Source organism: Coffea eugenioides, chromosome 6 (assembly GCF_003713205.1).
Source record: "Coffea eugenioides isolate CCC68of chromosome 6, Ceug_1.0, whole genome shotgun sequence".
In the NCBI taxonomy this organism is placed as follows: Eukaryota; Viridiplantae; Streptophyta; class Magnoliopsida; order Gentianales; family Rubiaceae; genus Coffea; species Coffea eugenioides.
Window position 1 is genome coordinate 49357949 of NC_040040.1, and position 14568 is coordinate 49372516.

Consider the following 14568-nt stretch of genomic DNA (forward strand, 5'->3'; position numbering starts at 1 on the left):
CATGTGAATACGAGACAATACAATAGGAGACTTTCTGTTCAAGCGTAACAAAGATCATGCGAATCCGAGAGAATACAATAGGAGACTTCCGAAATCCAAAATATATATAAAAGTTATCAAGCTTTTGTGTCTCGACCTATAGTTAAAAGTTTATACAAGTAGAACAAACTTGCCTTGCACAGATAAGCAGAGCAAAATCAACTTTATGAACCAAAAAACAAGCAGAAATAAAAACCATTGCAGGTACGGCACCTTAAAGTCAACCTATTATGCATGTGGCATCACCTTGTATTATCCTTCCTAAGCCATCCGAGATCAGCTCAGTTAATTTTCAAGTAAGCATCTGTATAAAGTAAACACCTTTTACAAGATGCCTATGTTATCTAGACAGTAGTTACTTGTGTACTTGATGGACAACCCCAAACAAGAAGATTAAGAAGACATAGCCCTTTCTAAAGATGGTCATCCAAACCTTTCACATGAAAGGGAATGAAAACGCATGCAAATTGGGGAAGGAACTAACATAGAGATGGATTAGGATTCACTAAATCACATGCAAAATCTGCAAGGATAGATAAAGTTCACTACATCTTTCAAATCTTAAGTTCCATGGTTCAAGAAATTACACTAGTTCTTTCAAAAATTAAGTTTAATTATCAAATACTACCAAAACTTTAAGCAGCTAGATGCACATTCAAAAGTTGTTTCACCAAAACAACAATATACCACAATGTAAAAGATGGTAATCTAATCAAAGAGGGACATTCCAAAGTCCTCATCATCACTCTCCTCCTTCTTCTCCTCTCTCTCTTCCTTAGCTGGAGCAGCTTCAGCAGCTGGCGCACCACCTGCAGGAGCAGCAGCAGCAGCAGCTCCACCACCAATGAAACCACCACCACCACCACCACCACCACCAATGACAACCTGTCTCAAGATAAGATGATCCTCACAAGTTAGTTGAGCAATAAAAGCCTAACCAAAACTTGCATTACTACAAGCAACACATTACTACAGACCAACCCCAACATTCAGACTACTTTTTGTCCTATACAAAGTACAACCTGTTAAAGAAAAATAAATAAGAGACCAGTTCTATCATGCTCCAGCTATAACAACACAGATTCATCAAAGCTCCAGGAAAATAGAAACAACATTATGCAAATTCCTCAATGCGTTATTAGCAGAACTTTTGCATAATACAAAACTGCCCTATCTCTTATCTAATCATAGTACCAATTCTTAGCAAATATATATAAATACAATTGCATCAAGACGGTAAAACAGCAATTCTGGAGCATAACAAATTTAATCAGGTATAAAATGCTGAAACGCAAAATCTATTCATCCTATTGTGTTACAATCCCTGCTACTAGTGACCATATCTTGTTGACTTACTCATTTTACCACACTGGAAATAGCAGTCCCTAACTCTATCTACCATATTTACGGCCAAAGAGAAAAAATTCAAAGTCTAATTCAGAACAATTTACTTAATCGGAAAAGCACAAAGTCTAATTCAGAACAATTTGCTTAATCGGAAAAGCACAAAAGAAATACATTTTCCAATTTGGAAAAATTATCAGTATACTCAACAAGAAAATAAAGAGAAAAATTCAAGTCATCATCATTACTATGCACTTCTAACAAATGATTCTCCCATCTAATTTATAAGGCAGACAAGAAATTTCAAAAAAGAAAAAAAATTCTAGAACTTTATTCAATAAATCGACTAAAATCTCGAGAAAACTTAAATAAAAACTTAATCCTGATTAACAAAATCTTAACATTCATCATTAAGCAATGTACAGAACGACTAGATCATCTACTAAACATGTTCAACCTTCGAAATAAAAGCAAATTCCTACACACAAAAAAGTACAAAAGAATAATAATAAAAGGGGACCTGGAAAACAGCGGAGGAAGGTGTGATGAAGGAGAAGGAAGACTGAACTCCACCAGCGGAATCGGCAGCAGTGGCGGCTTGAACGAGCTTGCGCTGCAGCTCGAAAGTAGAGGCGGCTGAAGCCTCAAGATCGCCCTTGAGTTGCTTGGCGCTCCAGTCGCCGTCGGATCCTTTGACAACAAATGTATAAACTCCCATTTCTTCTTCGTCCTCCTGATTCTCAGTGTGTGTAGTGCGTGTGATTTTGCGATTAGAGTTTGAGGACGCAGCCAAAAGTGGTGGTCGGGCGCTTTTTGTATGAGCAGACGAACGGGAAACCCTAGTTCTACGATTTTGGGTGGGGTTTTGGGTTTTATCGGTTTAGTGAAATGACGATTTTGACCTTGAGCTTTTGTGGGTTGTTGAGTTGGGCTTGAGTTCAGGGGAAACTGGATATAGTTGAATTTTGATGCCACTTAGTCTGAAATGAGATGGCTTGGGCCTAAGCTGAATCTGCCAGTACAGATTAAAGGCCTATTCTTTTCTCTCTTTTTTTCTTTTCTTTTTTTAGTTTGTGTTCTATTTCTTGTATGATCTTTGGCTCTCTTATAATGCTATCTCCTCCAGAAGGAAAAGAATAGAAATTGCTAAATTATTTGCTACTCTGGCTCCAGGAATGGCTGGTCCTTCATATAGATTTGAAAGGCGAAGCAAATTGCTTGATACCTGAATCAAGGTCGACTAGGTTGGAGCTTAAAAATTAATCAAAACACGAACAACATTTATTTGTTCAATAAAATCTCAAATTAGACTTAAGTTTGGCTTGATTAGCATAATATTTTGGAATTTACATCATAAATTTCTAATTATTCGAATTCAAATTGATAAAAACTCATTTGAAGTTTGGATCAATATATGTATAAGTTAAATTTGAAAACAATTTCGAACTTGTTAAAATAGACAAGCAAATTTAAACACTAAACTATACGGTTTGATTAAACTCATTTATACACCTAAGTATTCATCGAACCCTACTATCTATCCCTAATGAGGTTGGGCTTTCTTGAATGGATGTGAAATTTGCTTTTTTAAATGGCTTTTTTGAAGAAGAGGCATATGTTGAGCAATCTGCAGGTTATGTTAGAATGGGTCAAGAAAACAAAGTATATAGATTGAAGAAGGTGTTGTATGGGTTAAAACAATCTCCTAGAGTTTGGTACACCCATATTAATATTTATTTTGTTAAGCATGATTTTCTAATATGCCCATATGAGCATACTTTATACATCAAATTCAACCCTGGAGGAGATGTTCTTATTGTATGCTTGTATGTGGATGACTTAATATTTACAGGCAACAATCCCAAACTAATTTTTGAATTCAAGGAGGCTATGATCAATTAGTTTGAGATGACAGATTAAGGATTCATGTCTTATTTTCTTGGTATTAAAGTTCGTCAATTGGATGGTGGAATGTTTATTTCACAAAGAAAGTATGCAGGTGATATTCTAAAGAAATTTAAAATGGATGTAGCTAAACCAATGATGATCTCAGTTGAAGAAAATTTGATATTGACCAAAGATGGCATTGGTGATTCTGTTGATGCTACTTATTTCAGGAGATTAGTGGGGAGTCTTAGGTACTTAATTTCTACAAGACTTGACATCACTTATCGAGTTGGTTTGATTAGTAGATTCAGGGAATCTCGACGCCAATCTCACTTACAAGCTGCTAAGAGAATTTTGAGATATGTTCAAGGTACACAGTATATTTTATTCATCTTGACATGGTAGCAACCTTGTTGGATATACTGATAGTTTGGTGACACAATACAAAGAAGGAACACTTCTGGTTATGCATTTTATTTGGGTTCTGGTATATTTGCTTGGTCTTCCAAAAAACAGCAGGTGGTTGCTTTGTCCACAGTAGAAGCGAAGTACATTGAAGCTGCGAGTAGTGCTACTCAAGCACTTTGATTAATGAGAATGCTTGGGTTTTTACAACATAAGTAAGATGGTCCTGCTAAAATACTTTGTGATAGCATGTCTACTATTGAGTTGACACAAAATCCTGTTTTCCATGCACACGACATCAAGTCATTTTATTCATTAGTTAGTTCAAGATCAAAAGATTGTCATTGACTATTGTAGAAGTGAAAATCAAGTAGCTGGTGTTTTGACAAAACCACTCAATTTGGAGATGTTCATGAAGTTGAAAAAAATGCTCGGCATGGTGAAGTTTGAAGATCTTGATTTAAGGGAGACAATATAGGAAATAAATCAAGATTATTATTATTATTATTATTAGTTTCCATATTGTTTGCTCCTGGTCTCTTTGTTATGTCAGTAGAGGTTTTTAAATTCAAATCCAATTGTATAATTGATTCCTTTGCAGTTCGGGAACTATGCTTTAGGAATCTTAGCTGTGTGTGTTAGTCCACGCTCTACTAATGTATTGAGAGTTAAGAAATTGAGCAATAAAGTCAGAGAATTGCCTCCCTGTGGCCGTGCGTATTTCTTGCTCTTGGCCCGCGCCGCTGTCTTTTGTTGTTTCTGCTGCCTACTCAATTCGAGTTTGTGAGACTTATTTGTTGTTTTCCTGTGGGTAAATTTCCTGCAGCTTGCTTGTTTTTTGGTTCGTAAGTTGATTTTCCTCTGCTTATCTGTGCAAAGCAAGTTTGTTCTACTTGCATAAACTTTTAAGAATAGGTCAAGATACAAAATCTCGATAACTTTTCTATATTTTGGTTTTCGGAAGTTTCCTATTGTATTGTCTCGTATTCACATGATCTTTGTGAGGGTTGAACATTGAAAGATTAATTTGCTATGATGTTTCAAAAGAAGACCCCTTCTTTTCTTGGGTTGCTACATAATGTTGACTGTTTTCCATGATTTTGGATGAACTGTTTTGTTTCCTGTGCTTTTAAGTACAAAATCCATGGAACATCATAAACCCGCCAAAAACTTTTGGCGTTCATTTAGAAGAAGGCGGCAACTGGTGAAATATGTAGGCTTGCACCATTAACTATAATTGATAAGTATCCATTTTACTTAATAGTTTGTAAATACATTAGTTCATTTATAGTTAGTTTTAAACTCCTATGATAATGTGAGTGACCATTTTGACAATTTTTGATGTCTTTGAATAACTTTGAGAAGACTTGTGAATTTGTTCTATTTTACTTGTTAAAGTTTATCATTTTTGATAGAGACGAAGGAACAAGGAAATCTGGCACTATTTACAAAAAGTCATCACAAGATTGGCAGAAAATATAAGGTGCCGGATAGACGGAGTCAAGCATGATACCATACCAGATACTCATCAAAAAGTTTTGATGAAACAAGGGTGTTAAGCAATATGTAGGGCCGGATGGTGAATTTTGAGTTAGATACGAGTCAAATACTTGAGTGGGAAAATTTTGCAAGTTGTGCAACTTGTAGCCTACTTTTTATCCTTCTTTTCTATAATGACTATGACTTTTTGACAACCACTTTTCGGGTTAAAACCATCAGCTTTTGTTAACTTTATGTCATTCTACTTAACCTTTAACTCTTCAAAACAAAAGAGACTTTTTGTGGAAGATTAAAGGCACTTGAAGTTTGACAGCCCCACCTTCCCCTAAGGCGTACCAAAGGGGTTAGCGAACTGCCTGCTCAACTCTCGCCAGGACTACTAAAACGATTATACACAAACTAAAATGTTCCGAAATATATTAGCGCGTTTAAACGATTCAACAACCACGGAATGGAAAACGAAAATCGAAACTGAAGGTGAATAGTGACTGCCACGTCACAATCCGGCCGGATATCCCTTTGGTACGTTTTAGGGGAAGGTGGGGCTGTCACATGAAGAGCATAAATAGAGAGAGTTTTGTTTAGGTAAGGAGTTTTGAGTTTTGCTTTAGCTTGGAGTCTAGTTAGTTTAGAGAGGAGAAAAGATTTTGGAGCAAAAGGAAAAAATAAAAGAGGTTGAAGCAAGACACAAACTAACAGCATTCATAGCTTTTTTCATTTATATTAATTTGCAAGACTAGTTTTGAACTTGTGTTATGTATTCATTTATGTAAAAACTAAGCAAGGAGGAAGATTGGGATGAAGAATGAGCATGGTGGGAGGCTCTAGTAATAAGGGTTATTCTCTTCCCCAAACTCTTTATCTTGTATTTGACTCTATACTTGGTGAATTTGCTAGTTTGGACATTATGTTTGCGATTTTCTTTTAAAGTTTATTTCTTGGGTATTTGGTTGAACTATTTATGATTACTATGTATTGGATTCTAGATTATTTTGGGCTATTATTTTAATTAAGTTGTTTAGCACTTTTGTTCGTATAATCATTATTAACTAGCCATTGATAGTGATCATCTCATGGTGTTAGATTTTCAATGAAAATTGGTAATTGACACTAGTTCATGGAAGTACTAAACCTAGAGAGTACAATCACCAAAGTAGATATTTACCTTTGTGACTTATTTTGTAGTAATTTTATAGGAATGAATGAGTTTGTAATTAATTTCATAACCACGAAAGTAGTTATGGATTAGTTATAGGTATATTAAGTATATCGGCGAAAGTAGGTATCACGAATATTAGGAAATTACGCTATAATTTAGTCGATATTTTAGTGCTCAAGTAGTTGGGAAGATGCACTAGCATGAGTAAACAGGAATTCCATTATCTAATGAGCTTTCGTTTGTATTTTTCTTTCCATTAGTAGCTATCTAATTTATTGATAGTCTATATAATAGAAAAGTTTTAGTAGTACTAGTGTTGTCCATTTTCATTGTAGGTTAACTCTTAATACTCTATACTCAAACACAACCAATATACTTGCAGTTATATATGGAGTATTTAGAAATTTACAAATTTAAAACTTGAGACTTAGCATGTGATTATTTTTATAGACACAGCCCACGGCTATCACTAATACTGTCTATCTAGCATCAATAATTGTCATGCATAATTTCGTTTTTTTCACATATAACCCTCTATCAAGTACGAGCAGTTCATAAAACATTAAGAGAAAGGATGAAAAGAAGGGGAAAAAAAAAGCCCAAAATGCTCCTAAGGTCACCACCTGCAGTCTTAAGAGCTTTTATGAAGATATTCCTTGGCCAAAATGCAAAGAGCATTTTTCTTGTGCATGGTTATTCCTGGCAAAACATCAGTATCAATATCTTCTGCTCTGATCCCAGAAGGCAATTCCCATTCAAAGGAGTAAAGAAGGTTCGCGAGTGCAAGTTTCACAGTTGACAGTCCCAGATGAATTCCAGGGCATCCTCTTCTTCCGGCACCAAATGGAATCACTTCAAAATCATTTCCCCTGACATCAATAGCATTGTTCAAGAATCTCTCAGGAATGAATTCATCTGGCCTTTCCCAGCTTTCAGGATCTCTAGATATAGCCCAATCATTAATGTAAACTAAGGTTTTGGATCCAATTTCATAGCCTTCTATGTTGCAACTTTGTGTAGTTTCTCTTGCCACTAGAACTGGTGCAGGGGGATACAATCTTAGAGCTTCCTTTATTAACCATATATAGACTAAGTGCTTAGGAAGTTGTTCGATGGTGCGTTTTGTTTGCTGACATGGCATTTGATGATTTGCTGGAAAGTGGTCGTTCTCCATGCGCCTTTCACGTGAACTGCTGCTTGCAATTGTTGGCCTGTGGATTGCGTTTGTCAGCCACCGAACCCTGGCTGGAAAAAATCAACTCCTTCAATGGAACCCGAGACCGGACTCATAGTGGTCATAGTGGTCATCAACAATAATAATAATAGTGTTAGGCTTGTGGTGCTGATAATAATGCTACTCTGCTTCCCATTTTACCTAATGTCAGGTTTTTGGTGAGGTTAGAGTGTGTATTTGGGTCAAAGTGACAACTCCTGTTTTACCTGTTTACCCTTGTCTTACATGTTTATTTACTTTTTTTTTTGGCTTGGCTTAGTTTAGCTATTGTTGGGTTATAGATGTCAAAATAATGCTTTGTCACTTTGTAGCTTGTCAGCCATGCGTACCTTCTTTGCCTCTTATACTTTCAAAACGTTGTCTTCCGTACGTCTTGGGAAGCTATTCCATACTTTATGTCCTGGATTTTGCAGATGCTATCATGCTTTGTGGTTGGTTTATGCATTCGGTGATCATTTTTCCTCTTTCGTTCCGTTGTTTCAGCTATAAGGTTGGTTTGCTCTTTTTCCCTCTGCTTGGTTCTCTGTTCTTTTGGAGCTTTCATTTCTATTGTCCAGCTTCGAGGTAATTATCTCCGCCAGTTTTTTCCTTTTCGGTTTATCTACTGTTTACTGCTTCTGCTTATCAGCTGTGCCAGCATTTGCTATTTTATTCGCTGACTTTGTTCCATTTTCCCCTGTTTGCGTGCTTGTGAATGCTGATCCATGCATGCCGTTGCTATTGTGGTAAGCTCATTTTAAAACCAAAAAAAAAAACCTTTCCCGCCTCTTTGTTTTCTTTCCAATATCTCATCTTTCTGTGCTTGCCATCTCCTCTTTTATAGCTTTATTTGATGTCGTTGTGCTTGGGATTTTCTGGCATTCTCGTTCTTCCGAGGGCGCTGCTATGGAGCTGATCTTCTGTTATGTGTTATGGCAGGAACTTGGTTGCAGGTCAGATGCTTGTTTCTTTGTTTTGCTTGCCTTTTCCCTCCTTCTGCCTGCATTAGTTGCTGACTATTTCTTGCCTCCTTCCTGGTCATTCCGTACTTTACGTATTTTCCCCAGCATGCATGGCTTCTTCAGAATCTTCATGCTTTCTTTAGTGTTCCCAGCATGCATGGCTTCTTCAGAATCTTCATGCTTTCTTTAGTGTTTTTGCTTGGTGCATTGTTTAATCTTTCTTTATCCTTTTCGCTCCCTGCATTTTTGTACTGTACATCGTGCTCATGCATGTCTTCATCCTTTGATTGTTTAATTTCTTACACCAATTCGCATGTGCTCCTGTTCTTTCCCTTGGTTTCTGCTATGTTCTTTTATGCTTATTGTCGGTTCTTACAAAGTCATCATATCTGGAATGTTCTTCCTTAGTTATCTTAGTGAAATGGATAAAAATGCTCTGCGCCGAAAGCGCTGTGCCGAAATGTCTCCAGATGCCAAGGCTGCACTTTTGTGCTGGAGACGTGAAGCCAGGCTTGTTAAGAAAAAAGACAAATCCTCTCGATCTTATGTTCGTAGTGTACCGTTCGGACATGTTGAAACTGGTGTTTGTTTCTCTGGTTCTGCTCCTGCTCCTGCTCGTAACGACCAGCTACCAGGCTGCCATAATGAAGTTGCTGATGGTTGTCCTGCTGTGCTTCAGCAATCGTTGGACTATATGTCTACCACTATCCCTGCTCCACTCTGCCTATCTAGTGGAACTTCTTCCTCTGCTGTTGTCCCACATTTAGTTCAATGTAGTTTAGTTTCTGAAGGTATATACCATCGCAAAATTCTAGCTCTCTTCCCCCAGGACCTTTATAGTTATTTAGTTGTCTTCCCCATGTTGACATCTTTTATTGTCTTCGCTTCCCTCCGTACTATTCTCATACAAGTGAGTCCATATATTTGTACGGTTTGCAGCATCTCTGATAAGTCGTTCGGTTCACCGTAGAGAAGCTGCGGTAGATAGTGGTACTGCAACGCTAAAAGAGCAGGCCTGTCTCTCCCCCCATGTTTCGGCTACTGTTCAGCCTTCTCGTCCTTCTAGAAAACGTTCCACAGCCAATTGTTCTCCGAAAAAGAAAAAGAACAAGCTCCTGCATTTGCATAGTCAAAATGAAAATGAACAAACCTGTCATTTGCATACTGAAAGTACATATGCCGTCTTAGGATCTATTGATGAGTCAAATCTTGGATCCCTTCGTTCTTCTGCTCCTTCATGCTTAGACGACTTAGGTGAGCATGGAGTGTCTTCCTCAATCACAGTCACCCCTGTGTCCAAACATTTGTGCTTGCTGACGCAGAGGTAATATATATCCAAGTCTTCCTTTTACCTTCAAATCATCAAACTAACTTCAATACAATTTAATACTTGCTAATCACAGGGTACGACAGTCGAAATGCATGTTCCTCAGAGCATTCTCCATCAAACAACTGAACTGCTTGTACCGTTTAAAACATACCACATCTCTGGAGCTTTGGTTTCTCCGCCAATTACTGATACTGCCATCAGTCAATATCCATTTCATTTCATTGCTACTGAAGATACTTTAATTGAAGAAATTCAAGAGGCTGGTCAGCCTTCTCTTCCTCTTCATTTCCAGCTACATTCTTTCTCTACATTAGCCGTAATTGCTGACACTGATAAGCTTATAAGTAAGTTAGTCCTCACACCATGCGATATCTTGTCCACCTGCCAACAAATTACTAGCATCCTGATTTTTTTTTTTAAAACTTCCTTAGATGTCATGGGAATTGTACTACATGCTTTACCTGTGAAAACTATCACTTCTGACAGAGAAACATCCATTGCTCGAGACTATGTCATTGCCGATCGAGAGTAATAACCTTACCTGCTAATTCATTTAGTTATTCCATACATCATATATCCGAACAAACTATTCACATAAATATTTATTCTTCCTGTTTTTGCTAGCATGAGGCCATTCATTTTAACTTTGAAGAATGACTTCCTACAAGCCAATGGTCCTGCAATTGCAGTTGCTCAAAACGATTTTCCAGTCATCATTGGCATAAGAATGAAAGTCACAACACAGAACTGTAACCAAATACCTACTATTTATTATTTAAAAAACACCATCACACTTATAAGCAAAAAAATCTTTTTCGTTCATCTTGCTGTTCATATTTTCTTCCTTTTTTTCCCTTATATCCCAGATCTTAGTCTTTCAACTCAAGATTCGACCACTATTTTGATATCTCCAATAGTACAACAAGCAACGGATCTGCATCACTGGTCAGAATTTTTTAGGCGCTCTATGTTCCATCATTCCAATTACTCTGTTCCACCTTAACTTTTCCTTTCTTATTTTAGGTATCATCACAACGCGCCTCAGCTAGCACAGATGGTCCATGAACACAGTTATACTAATCCGCACATCTTTCTTCCTCCCCCTCACTACAATCAAATCCATGACATAGCCGCTCTGCTTCACTTCGTAAAATTCTTATACTACTGGCCAATTTCACATCTTAACTTCTTTTTCATATTTCCTTGTTAATATTTCCCTATTGCTCCTCCTATTGCTTTTATTATTCTATGTAGAAACCAAGGACTGCATGGATTAGAGGTGTCGTCGAGCTTGATTGTAAACCTCAAGATTTTACCTACATAGCTTGTCCCAATTGTTATCACCCAAACAACTGTGTAGATGAACGGAAAATAACTTGCAAATACTGCCAAGCTAATGTTGATCTCCAACCCAGGTACTTATAAATAATATACCCTGTTTATCTTACTCAATCTATACCTCCAATCGCATGTACATCACCTCATTAATTCCAGGGCTTGCATTTCGATCTGGATCACGGATTCAACTGGCACTCTATGTCTTACTGCTATGGGCTCTGAAGCCGAAAAGCTAGTTCAATTTTCAACTGCTGAACTATTCTATTTGCAAATGGAGGTAAGTACCTATTTTCTTTTATGCATCACTTGTTTCGGTCTCTTTTTCCCAACAACTTATTATATTCCTTTCACACTTTATTCTCACCAGAATATAAATATAACCCAACATCTCCAAACAATTCTCCACGGAAAAATACTTACATGCTACATCAAACCCTCCACATCAAAGTTCAGAATGATCAGACGCTCAGCTTATCAAATGATCACTTACTACGCTATGGATGAAGTTCACAACGTTGACAACCTCAACATCAATGATCTCAACATTAATCACTGAAGACCTACTTATTCTGTTTTCTAAATCTACGTTCATTAGTATTAATGTTTTTTACTTATCTGTTAAATATGTTGTTCATTACAATTTCCAAATTTCTTACTTTCTACTTTCCAATTTCTTATTACTTTACTCAACAACACTGGGCATGCCAATCTTTCAAATCCACACCGCGCTTATGCGCGGTGCACACCTCCTAGTTACTGCATCTAAATAGCGAAGCTGCTGAAGTTTCTCTCCTACTACAGCTCCTTTTTGTCCAACCAAATCTCTAATTTCAGCTTGTACTTTCTTTAATGCGGAAGGGTTCTTCATCAGGGCTGTCATAGCCCAAACAACTGTGGCTGCACTTGTGTCTGTTCCAGCTATGAATATATTCTGCATTGTAGAAATTAGTAAACACAAGGATGTACATATCAATCATGGTGATTCTTTCTGGGGATTTAACGTAATTAAAAGAAAAATGAATGGATAAACAATCATCAAATGTCTTATGAAGCCGCATTTTAGGTCTCCCAGGCCCACTCTCAAGCATCCCGGCTCCCATTTTCGGCCCCTCTATTTGGAGTCTCCATGTCTAGGGCTGTCGGATTTGGACCCGGACCTGATAGTTTTTTTTGGGGTACGAGTTGAGAAATAATTCCATTATTCAGACTCGGGTTCGGACCCATTTACTCTAACAAAAAAGCAGGTCGAATATGTAATATAGGATTCCAATTCGTTTCCAATCCGGACCCGAACAATATATTAATAATTATAAAATATAAATATTTCTAAATACAATAGTAATTCTTTTACCAAATTAACAAACCCTAATCTTACAATCCACCTACCTGTACATCTCTCTCTCCTCTCTTGCTCCACCTGCCCATTCCAAGCTTCCAACAAAATCACTAGTTAGTCCATTCCGCCATATCCAAGCTTGCAGAGTTCGCCATCTCTGTTTAAGCTATAATCAATTCTGCCATGTCCCAAAATAATAAGTAAAAAGGTCCAAGCTTTACTTATTGAATCCTTATTTGTATCGATTTGATTGTGCACCTGTTAAATTGTAGCTATATTATCATTCTAACCAGACACTCCCCACGTGAATTAGGCAAAAAACTTGCTTAGGGAGCTGTCTATGTCCATTTAATTGTTATTTATGCCAATCACAACTACCACTTCAGAATTGGCTGGCTTTATTATAACTGAGACAAACGAAACAAGCATTGAAATGTTTGTAGGTGCTCCTGTGATGAATCCTATCTGAACTTTGCAAACAAACTTTCAATGACCACAAAGTAACACTTCTACATATCTAGTGACAAAAGATGATGCAAAAATTAATTGATTAGCCCGTCGATGATGCAAAATTTAATTGATCGCCAAAATTTAGACCTTTGGCAGAACAAGAGCTAGGTTGTCCTAGAAAAAATGGCCAAAAAGAAAGAGAAGCAAAGAATTGTATTACAATAAGAAGGGAATTACCATGAGCAATGCTTTGATGTGATCCCAAGTAAGTTCAAATCCTGATGATTGTTCTTGTTTTATCTGGATCAAGATATCAAGAACATCATCCTTCATTGTTTCTGGCCTATTTGGATTGAGGTGCTCATCTATGAGCTCTTGGTAGAACAAATCCAAGTCCTTAAAATTCTTCTCAAGACAAGCAAACATCCCTGAGAGCTTATCAATCCAGCTCAATGAAGGAAGGTAATCAGAGATGAAAAACCCTGCCATCATGGCCTGAGATTCTTGTAAAATTTGATCAAACCTCTTCCTTTCATGCCCTTCTTCATCATATTTCTTACCAAAAGCAATTCGACAAATTATCGTGCTACCAAGCGACGTCATAATCGAACTTAAATTGATTACTTTAGATGCACAAGAAAGATTTGATATCTTCTGTATTAAGTGGGAAATTTCGTCCTGAATAATTGGCGAAAAGGATTGAACTCTACTGAGGCTAAAGAGATGAAGAACACAAACCTTCCTCATCTGCCTCCAATACTCACCATAAGGTGAAAATGCAACATCGTGGCCGTTGTATGATAATTTTTGATGGCTAACATAAGCTCTCCTTCCAGAGAATACAAGATCATGGGTTTTCAGGGCTTCTTTTGCCATTTTCGATGAAGAAATCACAACTACTGGCACAGAACCAATCCTTAAAGACATGAGAGGCCCGTACTTCTTGGAGAGTTTCCACAGGTACTCATGAGGCTTTGCACTATCAAATTGGTGCAAATTTCCAATGAAGGGAAGCCCTGGAGGACCTGGTGGACCACGAGTTTTTTTGCTTTTCTTGGTTTTTTGAAGAAGAAAAATTAGTATCAAAGGAAGAATTGAGCATAGGAAAAGCCATGCCATTTTTCTTTGAAATCTGATCACTAGAATTTGGTCAATCAAACTTCTTCCCCTTTTTCTAAGTTCATTCTTGACAAAAACCATTAGCATACAAGTTAATTCTTGCAGAAAATCCAAATTGACGATCAAAGAAAGTAACCTTGTTGACTTTTTAACAGATTTATTAAGTCTGGAACATCTTAGAATCCAGGGCTGAGGTGTGCTCTCTGATTTTCAGATAACACGTAACGGGACAACTTAGTTGGATATAAAAAATACTTTACGGGAGCAGATAAGTTCCCCATTATTAATTTTTAATTCATTTCCCCACCACACCCTGGCCCCCTCTTCCCCACTACCCCTCCCCCGGGTAAAAAAGAACCAAAAAAAAAACAACGCAAAAATAAGTTGGAGTGATCCAGCTGAAGGAACAATGGCACCATTGTTGACAGATAATTAATCAGTCCTCAAAAATATGAAAGAAATGTTAATGACTATCCACTTTTTAAA

At 37.2% G+C, this 14568-nt stretch overlaps 2 protein-coding genes across 2 annotated transcripts; both read right to left on the bottom strand.

The window, feature by feature from the left end:
• Positions 1-514: 514 nt before the first annotated feature.
• Positions 515-2231, bottom strand: LOC113774664 (60S acidic ribosomal protein P3-like). Its single transcript, XM_027319261.1, has 2 exons — positions 1904-2231; positions 515-924 (listed from the first exon to the last, which is right to left on the bottom strand). The coding sequence occupies exons 1-2, from the start codon at positions 2099-2101 to the stop codon at positions 748-750; spliced, it is 375 nt and encodes a 124-aa protein (XP_027175062.1). The 5' UTR covers positions 2102-2231; the 3' UTR covers positions 515-747.
• Positions 2232-6885: 4654 nt separating this feature from the next.
• On the bottom strand, positions 6886-14082 carry LOC113774331 (cytochrome P450 71A1-like). The gene is made up of 4 exons (XM_027318879.1): positions 13201-14082; positions 11935-12108; positions 11692-11700; positions 6886-7403 (listed from the first exon to the last, which is right to left on the bottom strand). The coding sequence occupies exons 1-4, from the start codon at positions 14080-14082 to the stop codon at positions 6966-6968; spliced, it is 1503 nt and encodes a 500-aa protein (XP_027174680.1). The 3' UTR covers positions 6886-6965.
• Between the last annotated feature and the right edge of the window lie 486 nt (positions 14083-14568).

Bases quoted from the DNA above. Each gene is read 5' to 3' on its own strand.
- LOC113774664 (XM_027319261.1), bottom strand. From the start codon at position 2,101: ATGGGAGTTTATACATTTGTTGTCAAAGGATCCGACGGCGACTGGAGC. The intron at 925-1,903 runs GTCCCCTTTTAT...ATCTTGAGACAG, and splicing joins CTTCCTCCGCTGTTTTCCAG to GTTGTCATTGGTGGTGGTGG.
- LOC113774331 (XM_027318879.1), bottom strand. From the start codon at position 14,082: ATGGCATGGCTTTTCCTATGCTCAATTCTTCCTTTGATACTAATTTTT. The intron at 12,109-13,200 runs GTAATTCCCTTC...TCTACAATGCAG, and splicing joins ACATCAAAGCATTGCTCATG to AATATATTCATAGCTGGAAC.